The 16,050-nt window shown below is 40.4% G+C and overlaps 1 protein-coding gene across 5 annotated transcripts in view; it reads left to right on the forward strand.

Moving 5' to 3' along the window:
* Window positions 1-15,074, forward strand: part of APOO (apolipoprotein O) — an 18,937-nt gene extending 3,863 nt beyond the window's left edge. For 4 of the 5 annotated variants that reach the window (XM_081003664.1, XM_081003666.1, XM_081003668.1 and 1 more), the window contains exons 2-9: window positions 129-239; window positions 445-564; window positions 2,854-2,908; window positions 5,855-5,950; window positions 6,431-6,522; window positions 8,924-9,031; window positions 10,263-10,346; window positions 11,578-11,963. In XM_081003664.1, coding sequence (XP_080859790.1) covers window positions 129-239; window positions 445-564; window positions 2,854-2,908; window positions 5,855-5,950; window positions 6,431-6,522; window positions 8,924-9,031; window positions 10,263-10,319 — 639 coding nt within the window. In that variant the 3' untranslated portion in view covers window positions 10,320-10,346; window positions 11,578-11,963. Of the gene's footprint in view, window positions 1-128; window positions 240-444; window positions 565-2,853; window positions 2,909-5,854; window positions 5,951-6,430; window positions 6,523-8,923; window positions 9,032-10,262; window positions 10,347-11,577; window positions 11,964-14,759 lie in introns of those variants that run through there. The other variant, XM_081003665.1, reaches the window with a different exon arrangement.
* Window positions 15,075-16,050: the final 976 nt, after the last annotated feature.

The raw sequence follows: 16,050 nt of genomic DNA on the forward strand, positions 1-16,050 counted from the left end.
AGGGTTTTCTAACTACACACTTCTGATAAACACCCTGGCTTTTTTACCTGCATGTATATTAGGCATATGGGATGTGCAATATAATTCCACTTGAGCCCATAAAATATAAATGTTTTCATCATGTTTAGGTAAAGCAATTGATGGCTGTTCCTGCTAGTTTAAGCTTCCTTTCTGTACAAGTTTATGCCGCTGCTCCTGAGAATGATGCATCTAAAAAGAACTTACTGAAAGTTGATGAGGTAAGAGTCTGTTGTCTTTGTAAACAATTGTTTTCGGTTAGCCAGCACCCAGTTTCAATGTGGCCATTAAGAAGGTTCCTCTTTCTGGGGTGCAATTATTCTGCATACACATTGATGTCCTGAAGTAATGCAGTACTACTTAATGTTTATTATTGTGGAATAATTTGACAATAGCAAGTAACTTTGTGTTTTCTGTTGTTCACAGCTTTCACTCTATACTAGTCCATCACCAAAATCAAAGTACGTGGAAGATAGGCATACACAGTTGGAGGAAGGTATCTGTTATGTGCGGCAATCTTTGGAGCCATACACAGCCTGGTTTCAGGTATAGCAGTATGTAATATGTCATTGAGAGTCCTGGCAACTGATGAATTCATACTAGCATGAAGATCTCATTCCAGAACTTCACATGAGTAGAACCAGTTCTCTTGCATACTAACTGTTGATACAGACGTCCCCATATCATCATTTTGCCAGGATATGCTGTCTTGAAGTAATTGTACCATTTTCTAAATACAGATTTGCCTGACAAGCTATCTGACCTAGTTTTTGTTTGGTTTCAGACACAAATTGAGTGTTAACACGTTACTTAGCACCTGTAACGAATGTGCTTGAAAATGCCCAATTTGTTTTTTGTTGAAGGAAGTTCTCTTAATGGAGTTTTTGGGTTGTAAGCTGAGGGGTACAGTTAATAGGAACTTTATAGAGTTTAAATTCATAATGAGACTAAGCTTTAACAGTTAATTATTTCAGATTGTGGAGATGCAAGTATAAGAATTCTACAAACAGGTTGTAGTTCAGATAAGCTAATGGCCAGTGCATTTACATTTTAATCTCCCAGTCTTGTTACTGAAGCTTCCATACACTCCTCTGGTTTTAGGGCCCCCCAAGACCACCTGCAATTTGGTGGTGCTGGCAGATTTTTTAAATAGAGTTGTGCGCTGGATTTGGTCAAGGCCTGAGCCAAGGAAAAGGATGGAGCCCACTGCCAGAGTTTTCCTCCTGCAGGGTGCCCCTTTGCTAGCAGATTTTGTGGGGCACTTATAAAGCAGTGCCCCACCAAATTGACACCCCTGCTCTCTGCTTCCTTCCTCTGCCTCTCATGGCTGTATGTTTAATTAGGCTTTGGTGTTGTTGTTTTTAACCAAATAAACATAAGCCCTACACCTGAACTACTTTGGGGCCAGTTCTAGGGTGGTGCAGGTAGTTCTGGATAGAGTGTCCTGATTTGGGACCTGGTGATTGTGGTCATGGCTGATGGGGCTGTGCACAGCCCTGTTTTTTTAACCTACCTTTAAAAACTAAGCCGACACGTGCCATGTTCCAGTAATATCCTGCTTGTGGTTCAGGTTGTTCTGGTTTCATTTACAGCTGTGGCACCATTCTTGGTACCACTTCCATGTTGCTTCCTGGTTGTGAGTATTACTGGGACAGTGGCATGTGGTGAAATTTTTCTTTTTCATCAAACCTTTATTAGGCATTACAAGTATAAGCCATCATAAAACATCCATATAGAAAATTTTAAAATATATACAAATAAACAGCCATGTAAAATAAATAATAACAAGGATTTTCATTGGGATTTCTCTATGAAAATTTTCGTAGGGGAACAGCTGGAGCTAGAGGCACCAGCTTGCAAGGGCGATGGGGCAGCACATCACGCGTGTGACATTGTGACATCCTGACGTTGCATGCATGAACATCGTGCCTTCCTCCCTAAGCTGGGCAGAAGCTTCCCAGGCTTTCGGAAGGAGGCACCAGGGTTCTGATAGGATGCTGGAGCCCTCCTGCCTCCTTCTCAAAGCCGGGGTGGCTCTTGGACCCATGAGCATCACACCTCCCACCCTAAGCTGGGCAGAAGCTTCCCAGGCTTTGGGAAGGAGGTGCATGGGGAACATTCAGGGGACTAGCCTTGTCCCCCTAGACCATGGGCTGGGAGGTGCACTGTGTAGTGCTTGTGCAGGATTTGATCTCTTTCTTTGTTCACACCCTGGCTAAGAAGTCGGAAAGCAGTAGCCAGGACATTTGAGCATTTTGACTTCCTAAAGTCTCCTCTTGCCTTCCATATCAGAAAAAGTGAGAAGTGAGGGAAGCTACCTCAGTCAGGATTCAGGAATTGCTGCCTCAGATATGGGAATGGAGAGCTCCTCTCCCCCCCTCCTCATTAGGTCAGTCTGATGAGTAGAGTGAGACATGAGTTGTAAGGTTACAGAAATAGAGGAAGGGGCTTGAGCTAGTGCATTTGTCTGCTCCCCGACCCAAATCACACACATGCAGACTCAAGAAGGCTCTAGGTTGCCATGATTGCCTTCTTGAAATAAAGTGGTTGGATTAGAGTGTGCCTGTACAAATGACAGGACCATTTAGAGACACCTAGAAGTGAGGAATCACTAGCTTACATTCCTTCCTGTGTGTGGTAGACATTCTATAGCAAGCCTGGTGTTACTGGCTAGCCTACAACACAGTATAATACAGTATATAGAGATATGATCTATATAGAAACCATTTTAAATTGCTTTGGAATACCTGTAATGCCACTAGGTGCTTACAAACGGCTTCATTATCTTCTTTGATGAAAAACAGTAGCAATTATCACTGTTGTTCCCATCTCTAGGGTTTTTCTGACAAAGCCATGCCCAAAGTAGAAAAAGCAGCTGAATATGGCAGAGGTAAGATCCATTGATAGTTCCTACAACTAAATCAGATGTGGTTAAGTAGTAGCAAGATTATAAAAACAGTTTTACATAATCTGTATGATTGCAGCTGTATTGAACGTTGCTAAAGCAGCTATTCTGCTCAAGGGGAAACTAGCCATGTAAGCTGCTTATTTCTGCCCTCTTAAAGGTCTCATTTATTATAGGCACATCACACCAAAGGTTACCCATAATGAGATCCTGTGGGGGCCTAGTCATACTGAGCCCATTACAGTGGTTGTTTTGTTGTCAGTATGCTGATTATAATTAACACCATTTTTACTACAACTTTCAAATCTTTGCCTAAGTTATGCAGGAATGTACTTTTCTCAGCTTACTGTAGTTTGTCACTGCAGGTCTTAATTCCCTCCTCTCCAAGAACATTATGGCAATGATGGGTCTGATTTGCTACAAGGAAAGGCTGGGAGATGGGAAGCATTACGGGGCAACAAGATACCTGAATTCTGTGTTAAGGCTATGTTGAAATAATAGGTTTTGATGCTCCTATACCTATACTGAAGCATTAGAAGATATGCAGCCTTGGGTTCTCTTTCTCTCTGTAAAGGAACCCCGGTCTTTTCAGCATTTCCAGTTTAAACAAGGATATGTTTCTGTTCTTTATTGTCATGACTTTCTAGATGTGCATTGTATTTCTCCATCTTGGCTGTACAGTGAGGCGAGGCACCAGTTAATTGCTGCATATTTATTTGCTGCAATGTATTTGGTTTTATTGGAGCGTATTAGGCTCGGAACAATGTGGTTATAAGAAGATAAGAGACCTATTAGAAACGAAACAAAGGTCTTCCTTATTCTGTTTCAAATAATGGTCAAACAAGAAAGAATTCAGTGAAAGTGCAAAACAAAAGATCTCAAAATGCATCTCTTCAGGGGCATAATGCACTTTGGACTTTGAACCATAAGCTAATAGTGAATAGGTTATACAAAACAAAAGGATATTTATTTAGATAACATTACTGAGGATCAAATTAGACATTAACATGGAGTTGTCTGTAATGATCTTTTTACAAAAAGGAACTGTGGGACAATGGGAACTATGGTTTCTAACCCTTCCCTCCATGCCATTTTCTTGCTAGCTCCCCCACTCTGTGTCATTTGCACCTACTGGAAACAGTATAGTCATATACTACCTGTCCATGTATGTCATTAAAAAATAAAAACCCTTAAGCTAAAAGAATCCTATTCTTTCTCTCTCAAACTGTTTAAATGATTTAAAAAACAGAAAGAATGATGAAATCCACTGTTGGGCAGTACGTTCCTTAGGATCAGCCAAAATTGTAGCAAGTTCTCAAAAACTCTTCATTTAGATTACTTTTGCTTTTTAAAAATGTAGAGAAATGGAAGAGAGAATATTTATCGCTTAATACTGTACCTTGATCTAACTTCAGACTACCAGTTCCCTTTACCCTCCCCAAATTACTCTGGCCCACTGTTCTTGGGCTTAGTTCATAAATGCTTGTCAATCCCAGGGCTGCAGCTAACTAACCATGGATGATAGAAAAGCAGTCCTGTGCTTTGTACAACAGAACAGAATGCTTATTGCAAATGTATTTTTAAAGGGTTCATGCTGGAGAAAACTGCACATAAAGGAATCTGATAAGCTACACCTTGAGGAATCGTCCCTTACTGCTGTAGCAATACAGCAATACCCTGTTTGATACCAGATAGGGTCAGAAAATGGTAAATGGTAAATAATTGTACATTCCTGAATCATAGCATTGTAGAATTGGAAGGAACCCTGAGGTCATCTTGTCCAACCCCCTGCAATGCAGGAATCTCATCTAAAGCATCCCTGACAATTGGCCATCCGTCCTCTGCTTAAGAACTTCCAATGAAGTGCATAGAGACTAAGACATTGGTTCCAATTTTTGAAAGTATGAATTTCATTTACTCAAGAGCTCTCAATAAAACAGCACATTTACATTTGCTCTGCAAGAATGGTTACCAGAGATTGTTTCTTTGCCTAAATAGATGTCCATTCTAGTAGCACAAAGAGGACAAGGTGGAAGCTCCATAGTGCTCACTGGGCTTCCGCAGAGATCTTTTGGGCAAATGGCTACTCTTATAACTTTTCTTTTAATTCTTATACTCTTAGCTCAATCTTTTGGTTATGTGACATAGTCTTGATTGCAGATATTCTTTGGATTGCAACATCAATTTGGAATGTTCTTTTGAGCTTGCAAGATTCTTGCAGCATCTTTCAGATCCCCATCTGAATGCTTCTAGGTTTCAGGGTTTCAAGGTCTTTTCTGACTACATGACTCAAAGGCCATAATCTCTGTCCTTATCATAGTGCCTTTAGGGTCTAGGCAAATTGGCACTGCTGTTCTGGAACATGCAGTTTCATCCCCCAAGGAATGTTGTTTTTCTTTAATCTGATGTTATTCTTAAAACAAAGTCCTGTTTTTAGCTGTGTGCAACTGGATCTTGTTTTCCCTGACTTTGGCAACCTTGCACAGCCACATTTCCAAAAATTCACCCATCCCTTAGTCATACAAATTAGAACTGAGTACATTAATTTTTTTTTAGTAAGTATAACAGTGTATATGATTATATACACAGGACCTTCAGATTCATTTTGCAAAATAAAATCTGGCTTGATAAGGTGTGCAACAGGTACTAAAAAGCTGGGTAGAGCCAGGTTCAAATCCCCACATTGCCTCTCATCCTAACCCACCTCATAGAATTGTTTTGAGAATAAAATGTGGGGAAGTTATGTATGCTGTCCTGAGCTCCTTGGAGGAAAAGTGGGTTATAAGTGGATATTAAAAGTTGCTTGTAGTTGTAACCAATTATTTGTAGTTGGAAATATGTGCAAATAATACTTTTAAATTTAATTGAAATTATGAAAATATATACATACTACATGGCGTGTAATATGCTGCGGTCTGATTTTTATTTTAGAAGGATATGAACTTCTCAAAACCCCACCTCCAGGATTTTATCCAAGGCTTGGTGTCATAGGTTTTGCTGGTATTGTTGGCTTGTTTCTGGCTAGAGGTATGTGATAGTTTGCAATTCCCCTCTTCAAATTCTATGTGATAATTTTCTCTTTCACTGACATAAATATTGATGTGCAATGGAGATTTAACTGTATCTTTTTAATGTGTTGAATCCTCATAATTGTAGAGAAGAATTTGGAATTATGTGGGCAGGATCTGCTAAAGGCTCAGAAGCCAGGCTTGAGTTCTTTAGTCATCAGAATATCTATGTTCTTTGCAATTCTGATCTTCAAATTCTAACCCACTACACAAATTCTATCCCACTAAACTATTATGTCTAATCAGATCCCATTGCTTAAACACTCTCCTCCAGATCTACTTTCTGTCAAAAGCACAGGTACCTATAACAAAATATTGTGCCATCTGGATAGCTTAGGCTGGCTGAAAAAAACGTGTTATAATGTGTGGATCACCTTGTTCAGCACATCATTTGTTGGATACAGACATCGTGAAAAGTAATGTATATTCTTTGGCGCAGGTTCCAAAATAAAGAGGTTGGTGTATCCAGCAAGCTTCATGGGGATTGGTGCCGCTCTCTACTACCCGCAGCAAGCCATTACCCTTGCCAAGGTTAGTACTGTGGGAAATCACACAGTTCCTATTTGTATAGCTGTAAATATGGCTTGCAAATAGCAAATGCTCATCTGCTGTTGTATGTACAGTGGTACCTCGGTTTAAGAACAGTTCGGTTTAAGAACGATTCGGTTTACAAACTCCACAAAACCGGAAATAGTGTCCCAGTTTGAGAACTTTACCTCGGTCTAAGAATGGAAGCTGAATGGTGGAAGGGCACTGGCATTGGGAGGCCTCATTAGGGAAAGCGCGCCTCGGTTTAAGAATGGTTTTGGTTTAGGAATGGACTTCCAGAACAGATTAAGTTTGTAAACCGAGGTACCACTGTACTTTGTTTTAAAGGCAAGCACAACTTATTTCTCAGAAAAGCTGGCGCTACTAATACATGCAATCTAAAATGCCAGAATGACACAACATAGGGTAGTCTACTTCTTTTGGTGTCTTTGTGTCAGCTAGGCAGGTTTTAAGGTTTTGCAGTGTTGCTGTATGAATGATCAGTGATCAAAAGTCTTGTTTCCACACTTGTATTCCCCTCAGGATTGCCTTAGAATTCGTAGAATAGTCCTAGGTACAGTGGTACCTCGCAAGACGAATGCCTCGGAAGACGAAAAACTTGCAAGACGAAAGAGTTTTTCGTTTTTTGAGTTGCTTCGCAAGACGAATTTCCCTATGGGCTTGCTTCGCAAGACGAAAAACGAAAAAAACGAAAACGTCTTGCAAGTTTGTTTCCTTTTTCTTAAAACCGTTAATACCCAGGGTGACTTCGAGGAGCAACTCATAGCACGCGGTGTGGTAGCCTTTTTTGAGGTTTTTGAAGACTTTGGTGATTTTGAAGACTTTGGGAAACCGTGCTTCGCAAGACGAAAAAAATCGCAAGGCGAAAAAACTTGCAGAACGAATTAATTTCGTCTTGCGAGGCACCACTGTATGTATTTTTCTTAAAATTGTCTCTTGGTTGAGTGAATCCTTGTGGTTGCTTGTTCATGTGAAATAATTCACTCTCATCCACTGAAAATGGTGAGGTTATCCTCCTTATCATAAAGCTGAAGAAGCAGCTGTTTTTGAGGCCCTCTCTAACTGTGTAAAGCAGTGCTTTTTTCCATGAAGTTGTCACTGTGTCACACTTTTTAACAACAACGACAAAAGATGTGCCGGTACTATGTAACCTTGAGTACTCCCTGGGGGGGAGAAAGCACTGGTGTAAACCCATCCCTCTCAAGTGTATTTGAAACAATTAAGTCCCACATTTAATGTGTTTGAAGCGTACAACAATGCTATATGGAATGAGTACTGAAAGTAATATGCTTTGAAGTACAAAGACATGGAGTACAGATGGAGCACAGCACAGTTTGTTTACAAGCTGGTGGCTTAGCCTTAAGTTAATGATTAATCAGGGTTCTTGCATATCATTTTTTGCAGCTGAAGTTTTGAGCAGATGTTTTCTAGATTTATCTTTGACCTTTCTTTAAGGATAACTAGTAGTTATCATATGCTTCTTTAAGTATTTTTCTAGACAATCTCTGCATTTTGTAAGGCTGGCTTTCTTATACAGCTTGTGTGGTTTCCGTCATGGTGTTCCATTGTGCCAGAAGCGGTTTAGTCCTGCTGGCCACATGACCCAGAAAGCTGTATGTGGACAAACACCGGCTCCCTCAGCCTGAAGCGAGATGAGCGCCACATCCCATAGTCGCCTTTGACTGGACTTAACTGTCCGGGGGTCCTTTACCTTTTTACTGGATTTGATCCAGTTAAATAAATTGAATAAAGGAACTTCATAAATGTAAAGTTTGCCACCACATGTACCACCACATCCCTTAGAAACCTCTAAAAAGACTGCCTTGGCAGTGTGGGGTGGGGTTGCTGTGAGGAGCAGGGTACAGGAGCGTTTTCTTTCATTAGCTAATTTTAGTTATTTTGGGAAGTTTACTGCATTGCTCAAGAAGGCCCCTGAATCTCCTCCTTTGTCGGGGGTGCTACTGTGTTGGGGCGGGGGGAGAAGGAGACTGGGAAATTTCCTTCCATAAACCAACTTAATCTGCCAATATCTTTAGCACTGACATTTTTCTTGCAAGAACAGCTTTTTTAAAATGTTGGTACTTGTGAATAGCTGTTGCATTGCTACAGTAGTTTGATTATGTTCATAGAAATGATGTTGTCCTTGTTCAGAGGGCTCTAGGCCTGTACTGCATGGATAGCAATTGATCTTCCCTGCCGTTATTGGGCTGGGTCAATATTTTGCTGTAATGGCCTATGGCTAGATACAATAAAAGTAATTAAACTAGCACTTCTTCATAAATATTTGTAAAGTTCTTTTTAAAAAAACCTAAAAATAAAAATACACAGTGTTTCAAGTGGATGTTAATTTGGCTGTTGTTATGAAATCTCTGATTTCTGAAAGGTAACTGGTTCTCAGCTGTACGACTGGAGTCTCCAAGCCTACATAAATATAGAATCTCTCTGGAAAGAGCCTCCCAAAAAGAAAAAATCTGCAAAAGCCAGTGACAAGGTATGACATTTGAGAGTTTGTTGTGCTGTAGGTGTATCTCTGTTCTTGGCTGTTTTGTTTGAATTGCTGTGTTCTTTGTTTCTGTGCTATTCTCCTTATGCTTTTAGAGAACCAGAGCTGTGCAGGGATAAGTCAAATTAGTCCCATAGTTTCAAGTACCATGCTGTTGTTCCCAGAGTTCGAAACTCCCATTGTTCCAGGCGTGTTTTGCGAAAGGGATTTTCATTAGCCCAAGCAGTTTCTGAGCTCTGGGCGCACTGCTGTGCCTAAGATATCAGATTAAAACTGCAGAGTGGAAGGAAAGGAGGACCTTTTTCTGCCTCCCCACTTTCAGCTACTCTCTGAAGACTGGAGAAGAGACCCTTTTAAGAATATTACCGGGGGTGGGCTGGGGAAGCATGGCTTTGTTTTTTGCAGCCTTCAGATGAAGACTAGACCATGTGAAAAATGAACATAAGATTTTAGCTGCAGTTCATTCATTTTCAGCTTTGTATTCTTGTTATAAAAAAGTGTGCCTAGATATTCCATTGTTGCGCCCAAAGCCTAGGTTTAAAGTGCCATTTAGCTCCTTGCTTTCAAATCTCAGTTTCTAACACTGGTTGTTCCTACTTTCATGTACTCATAATTAGGAAATGCAGCACACTACTAGAAATGCCATGCTCTTATAGGTTTGGGATTCAAGCAGCATGCTACAGCTGCTCTTAAATTATGTTTAATGGGAGATGCCATGTAATATGCCATTTGAATCTTTTACATAGTATGCTGCTCATTCTTCAGGTTTGCGTGTTTATGCAGTAGTTTGTTGCAGAAATAGGCTACAATCCTCTACATTCCATCAGTCAAAATTGTAGTTACCTTTCAGAGATGTCAGTGACATTTTTCAAGTTCTTGTATCCTTCTGCTGTTAATTGCATCATATCCTTTCCTAACCTCATTCCTCTCTTGTTCCTTTTGGTTAAACTACTTCAACATGTTAATTTCGGTTGATGGTATCTGACTCGCTGTAGGCCCCTAGAAATCCATGGATTTGTTAGTGATGATGGCCTTCAATCTATTTGTTTCAGTAAAGGACCCCAAAATACATACTGAGGAGAAACTAACATTAGATCATCCTCTAGAGATGGTATATGCCCAAAGTGTATGGAATCTTATAATCAAATACTTTATTTTGTGGAGGCAAATTGTTTTGATAAAAAATTATTAAAACTTCAGTCTGTGATGTCTTTTTAAGGGTGATGCAGATAGTGACAAAACAGCAAAAGTACAAGAAGAAAAAGCAATAAAATAGAATTGTCTGTGGCTTCTCAATGAACAGGTAAGGTGCACTAACTATTCCATGGTTCCCATGAGAAAAATAAGAATAGCCCTAAAAGTAAAACTGGATTAGTTGTTAAGTTTGTTTTTTAAATTCTTCTGGCTCCAAATACATAATTTACTCAAATAGAACACTTGAGTGATGCAATTTTAAAACTATTAGCTGTTTTTATTACTTGTGTTATCTCTCCTGACCATTCCAAAGGTATGGTGATGTGCATAATATTTAACTACAGCAATTAAATGTTTTCAAAGGCTTAGAACTTTGTAAAATATAAATCAATATGGGGGTTTATCTCTAAAGCACCAGTTTGCAAACTCTGCTTGGGTGCATAGCTGAGTGGCAGAAAATCATGCTTTGAAATCCATGTTTGGAATAAAACAGTAAATACATTTCTGAAAGTAATGTATTGGCTTGCACCCCTCTATAGCTATGGTTCCTGTTCCCTCTTTGCCGGAGGAAGAAAAACTAATAAAATAGCTCCATTACTTCTCACTTGGCACATTCATTTGAAGCCCTTCTGCCATGTGTTCCCTCCAAGGGAGATGCGGAGAGTGCAGACATGAGAAAAATACTTCTCAGCAATGGCTCCCCACTTATGGTATACTCTCTCCAGGCAGTCACATTACTTATCTTTAGGTGGTAGGCAAAAACAATACTTTTCCATCAGGCCTTTGGTTTTTAATTATGTCTGGCTTTTGTCAGTGGGTGTCATGTTTTAGTGCTTTTTTTTCAAAAATATGAATCAGTTTTAAATTTTATTGTATTGTAGTTTATGCTGACTTTAATGTATGTTATTAATTTTTTGTTGTAAATGCATTGAGATTTTGTAATGAAAAACAACTAATAAATTTGATAGATAATAATCATTTCAGAGTTTTCTAGAAGGTAAATCAGATTACTTGAAAATTGGACGGTTGCTGGCTAATGTGAAATATTATGTTATCTATAGAGTTGTTTTATATGCACTAACAGCAAGAAAACTATGGGCTACTTTTTGGATCCCACCTCAAACAGTGTTGACTAAACATTTTGGGGAACTTAACAATTTTTTTTTTAAGTTTTGAAAACTTGTAGTTCTGTTTAATTTATTATTGGATAATCTCCCCCCCCCCCCGAAAAAAACACTACAACAACACTTCTGCTGCTTGGAATAGTTTTTGGTTACAAAAACAGCAACAATCTTGACTGACTGCAAAAACTAACTTTAAAACCCTTCTTTTGAATACAGATGGATTGAGAGCCTGCAGGAGATCAACACTTTTCTAAAAAAAGAACAGAATCTGTGTTGACTATGAGTACATTTTGTCTGTGGTTTGGCTCAACAAGAACAAGACTTACAATCTGTTTGAAAGCACCGTATCTGGATCTGAAGGGACACAGTCCTGTTATTTGCCAGCTTTGGACTTTAGGTCAGAGTTCAGCAAGATTACTCATAGATTTTGTCAGGACCTCGGTCTACGTCTGCAACCCTGAGCCCTGCTTACAAGGAAGTACGGGACTTAATGGGACTTAATTCTAAATAATTGCTTAGAAGTGTCCTGCAAGTTGAGTCTCAGAACTCCTATGTCTGTTGTTACTATTTATAGGCTTAATTAAAATGAATGCCTGATTCCCCCCTTATGTTTGGTCATTTAATCAGCATCCATATATTAATCAGAATAAATTACATTCTTGGTCAGAACAAAGCTTAATTGTGTTACGGGTGGTGGAGGAGAAGCTAAATAACATATGAGCATTAAAGTTGTGCCCAGCAGTAGGCTAGAAAACTTGACAAAAGGCTCAGAAATACAATGGCCGTGTCTCTTCTCTGCGCCTTCCCCTTCCCCCTCCAAATCAAACTTTTCTGGATGACGAAGGTCAGTGGGAAGTGCATAATGGAATGTCTGTGAGATTCCCTCTATAGATGGATGGGAACAGAACTCTTTGTTTTTCTTTAGGGTTTTTTGCTTGCCTGAATGCACAGCTCAGTAAGGGTCAGAATGCTGCGCTGGTGAGAACTAGCTATAGCATAGCTAATGACTTCTTATCGGCCACTCAGGAAGGAGAACTATAGAGCAAGGGAACGCAAACATTTTGTGTAGGGTTGGACAAAATAGATGAGCTTTTTCTTGCTTGCAGCCACATCACATCATTTCCAAGTGAAAACAGCCTAGCTGAATGGTGGCATGCTGGCAGGCTGCCCGTTCTTTAGTTTCACGTGCAAGAAGTTTGCAAATGCATTTAAAACATGTAAATGAAACAGCACAAGGCAGCATTGAGGATTTCTGTTCATGCCAAGAACATTGGACCAGCCGAATGGGAACACATTTCAATATTTGATGGGATTTTTCAAATATTGTAGGTATCCTGTATGAGTGTGTTGTGCTTCCTTTACAATTCAGGAAGAGGTTATGAGGCATGGGAAATCCTGTATTAATGTAGTATCTGTCCTATTAATAAGAGCAATTGTATGCCGGCTCTGTGAATACCTACATTACTCATGTCATGGCCTGAAAAAAAAGAGAAACTACACAATAGACTTCAGTCTTATCTGAGTAATCTGGTGCTGCTTCTAATGCAGCCTTTTTTCTTGTTAAAACCACTCTCTTCTCTCTTTTACATTGGGACACTGGTTCCTGTGTCTGTTTGCATGCCACTTGACTGCTAACAAATTACCTCATTAGTTCAGCTTGTTTCTGTAACAAATGTGCATTTAAATGTAGTTTTATGAACTTTACTTTAGACCCGCATCCACATACTAAGGGTTCATTAAAAAAAAAAAGCTTGCAAAACCATGTTCTATAATGGCTAAAATCTGGGGCATGTTCAGATCTAGAAAGTCATGTTGTCAAGATGCTTACTGAAAATGAGGCCTGGATGTCTCCAGGATGATAATAAGCAGGACATTAAGACAACCTCTTGTTTGCCCCCAGCATCTGGAATACTGCCTCTAGACAAGGAAGATTTATTTAGCTATCCTAACTAACGGTTAGTTAGACTGTTCCTTTGCCCTCATGGTGCCAAGCGGTACTTGGAATGAATTAGATTTAGTGTATTTGTTTTACATAATAAATATAAAATGGGACGCGGGTGGCGCTGTGGTCTAAACCACTGAGCCTGTTGGGCTTGCCGATCAGAAGGTCGGCAGTTCGAATCCCCGCGACGGGGTGAGCTCCCATTGTTCGGTCCCAGCTCCTGCCTACCTAGCAGTTCAAAAGCACGTGCAAGTCCAAGTAGATAAATAGAAACTGCTCTGGCAGGAAGGTAAACGGTGTTTCCGTGTGCTGCTCTGGTTCGCCAGAAGCGGCTTAGTCATGTTGGCCACATGACCTGGAAGCTGTCTGCGGACAAATGCTGGCTCCCTCGACCTATAGAGCGAGATGAGCGCGCAACCCCACAGTCGTCCGCGACTGGACCTAACGGTCAGGGGTACCTTTACCTTTTAATAAATATAATAAAACCTACAATTAAAATACCCCGCTGATACTACTGCTGGCATATAAAGTACCAACATGTGTTCAGGAGGAAGCACGTGTGGAGCAGATACTTATCTATCTCTAGATCTCAGCCTATGTAAAAACCAGATTTTTCAAAATCACCCTAAAACACAATTGGCTCTTGACTGTTTAGGGCAGCCAGATCAAATTCTACAGCACTTTTGTGATAGAGGTTTCTGGCATTTATCTATGCTAGTGTTTAGTGGAAGGGGGTTCCATAGTTCTAGGGTAGCCATTGAGAATGCCTATTTATTTGTTTATTAAATTTGCATACCACCCTTCATCTGTAGACCTCAGGGCTGTTCACAACATAAAAATACAAGATAAAAACACAAAATACATGATAAAAACAAGAGCAGCAACAAAAACCCCCAATAACCCCCCCTATCCACTCCCACAAATATATTTAAAAGTGAATAGGATGTTAATCAGCCAAAGGTCTGGTTGAAGAGAAATGTTTTCGCCTGGCACCTAACGGTGCATAATGAAGGTACCAGCCTAACCTCCCTGGAGAGAGCATTCCACAAACGGGGAGTCACTGCAGAAAAGGCCCATTCTCATGTTGTCACCCTCCAGAGCTCTTGTGGAGAGGGACACAAAGAAGGACCTCAAAGGGTGTTCTCATGGTCTTCATAGGTCCATATGAACTTTGAGGTCCTGAGCCGTTTAAAGCTTTGTAGGTCAAAATCAGCTGTTTGGATTACTTGTGTGCATAGTAGTCGAGCACATTTCACAGAGTAGCATTATGACCACATACTAGACAAATGATGGAAGACCCAACCTTGAAATGTTTTCCTGAACTAAACCAGGACAGCTGCATGTTTGCAAATTCTTCTGTGGTAGGGGGAGTGGGGCAGGCAGAGGGAATGCTCATGGCACTTAGCAAATGAGGATCAAAGGTTTATCCTGGTCTTCTCCCTGTTTTTGTGTGCAGACAAGTTGCGAGAGAGGTCAGCCACAGTTCACTTGCAGCTTGAGGCAGTGCAATATTGAACATTTACCACTTGGACCTGCTGACTTTATGAATTTGCACTTATTTAAATCCCGTAAGAGAAAATTATCCAACTGCATTTCAGAATGCATTTTCTCACCTCTTTAAAGCTAACGCTTGAAGGCTAACGAGGCAAGTCTCATTTCCTCTTACAGTACAACCACAGCAGCTCAATTTCCTGCTCTTGTGAAATGCCGTGGTATATTATCTGTCCATTCCAGCTCAAGACAACAATAAAGAAATACTTGGGTAACAACATGTTTTCTTTTGTTGCTTGTATTCATTTAAGTGATTTATTTTTCTATGTAGGATCCTATTTCTCAGAATGCTGGGGCTAACCAAACTGACATGCTGACGTGATTATGAACTTCTCTAAAGTCATATCCTGCTGAAGAAATCTGAACAGTGCTATAAACAGTTTCTGTGTCATTTCCCTCCCTTTTTGTTGCCTATAGCCGACACCTTGCATTAAGAAAGGCTTGGCTGAATTATTAAAACATGCACCCACCATTGTTCTATTCATGTGTTGTCAGCTTGTAAAACACAGTGGGAAATTCAGATTTCTGGTACTTTAATATTGGCTTAAGAGAGACAAGCCGTATATTGCCCTCGAGCAGTTCTGGTTTTCATTTCCCCGCTTTTGTTCTTAAATACAGTAACAGTTGTTAAAGCACATGAGGCAGTGATATGAGCCTCCAGTGTCATATCCCCTTCCTGAGAGGCACTGTTAGCCCTCCTCTCATGTCTGCTGGTTGTCAGTCCAGAAGGCAAAGTGATGTGAAGGTGGCATGGCAAACAAGTGCTGGCAGGGGGGGGGACACACTTAAAGTGAAAAGCAGGGGGACGACGGGGAACCTCAGGCCTTTCTAACTGGCCCTCGGGATTCTCCAGACCACACTTTGACCAACACATCCTCCTTGAGTGTTTTTGTGTGATCGGAACGTGTTCTTCAACTCATAATCCCTTCTGCTTGCCTGGATAAAGATGACAGAGGGATATGTGTGTGTGTCAAAACTAGGCTACTGTACCAAGGTCAAACTCACACTGGTTGCTCCATCAATTTTTGTCGCTAGCCCCAATCATACCTGGCACAGGGCCCCCACAAGGTTGGCCAGAAAGGAATGTGACCTTTGAGCTGAAAAAGGTTCCGCAGTCCTGGTCTGCTATTGATCACCCATCACAAAGTGGCTTTAGCAGGGGAAAACTAAGTGCTAATGAGAATTACTACTAATTG

Source organism: Podarcis pityusensis, assembly GCF_964106645.2.
Source record: "Podarcis pityusensis genome assembly, chromosome: 4".
Classification (NCBI taxonomy): Eukaryota; Metazoa; Chordata; class Lepidosauria; order Squamata; family Lacertidae; genus Podarcis; species Podarcis pityusensis.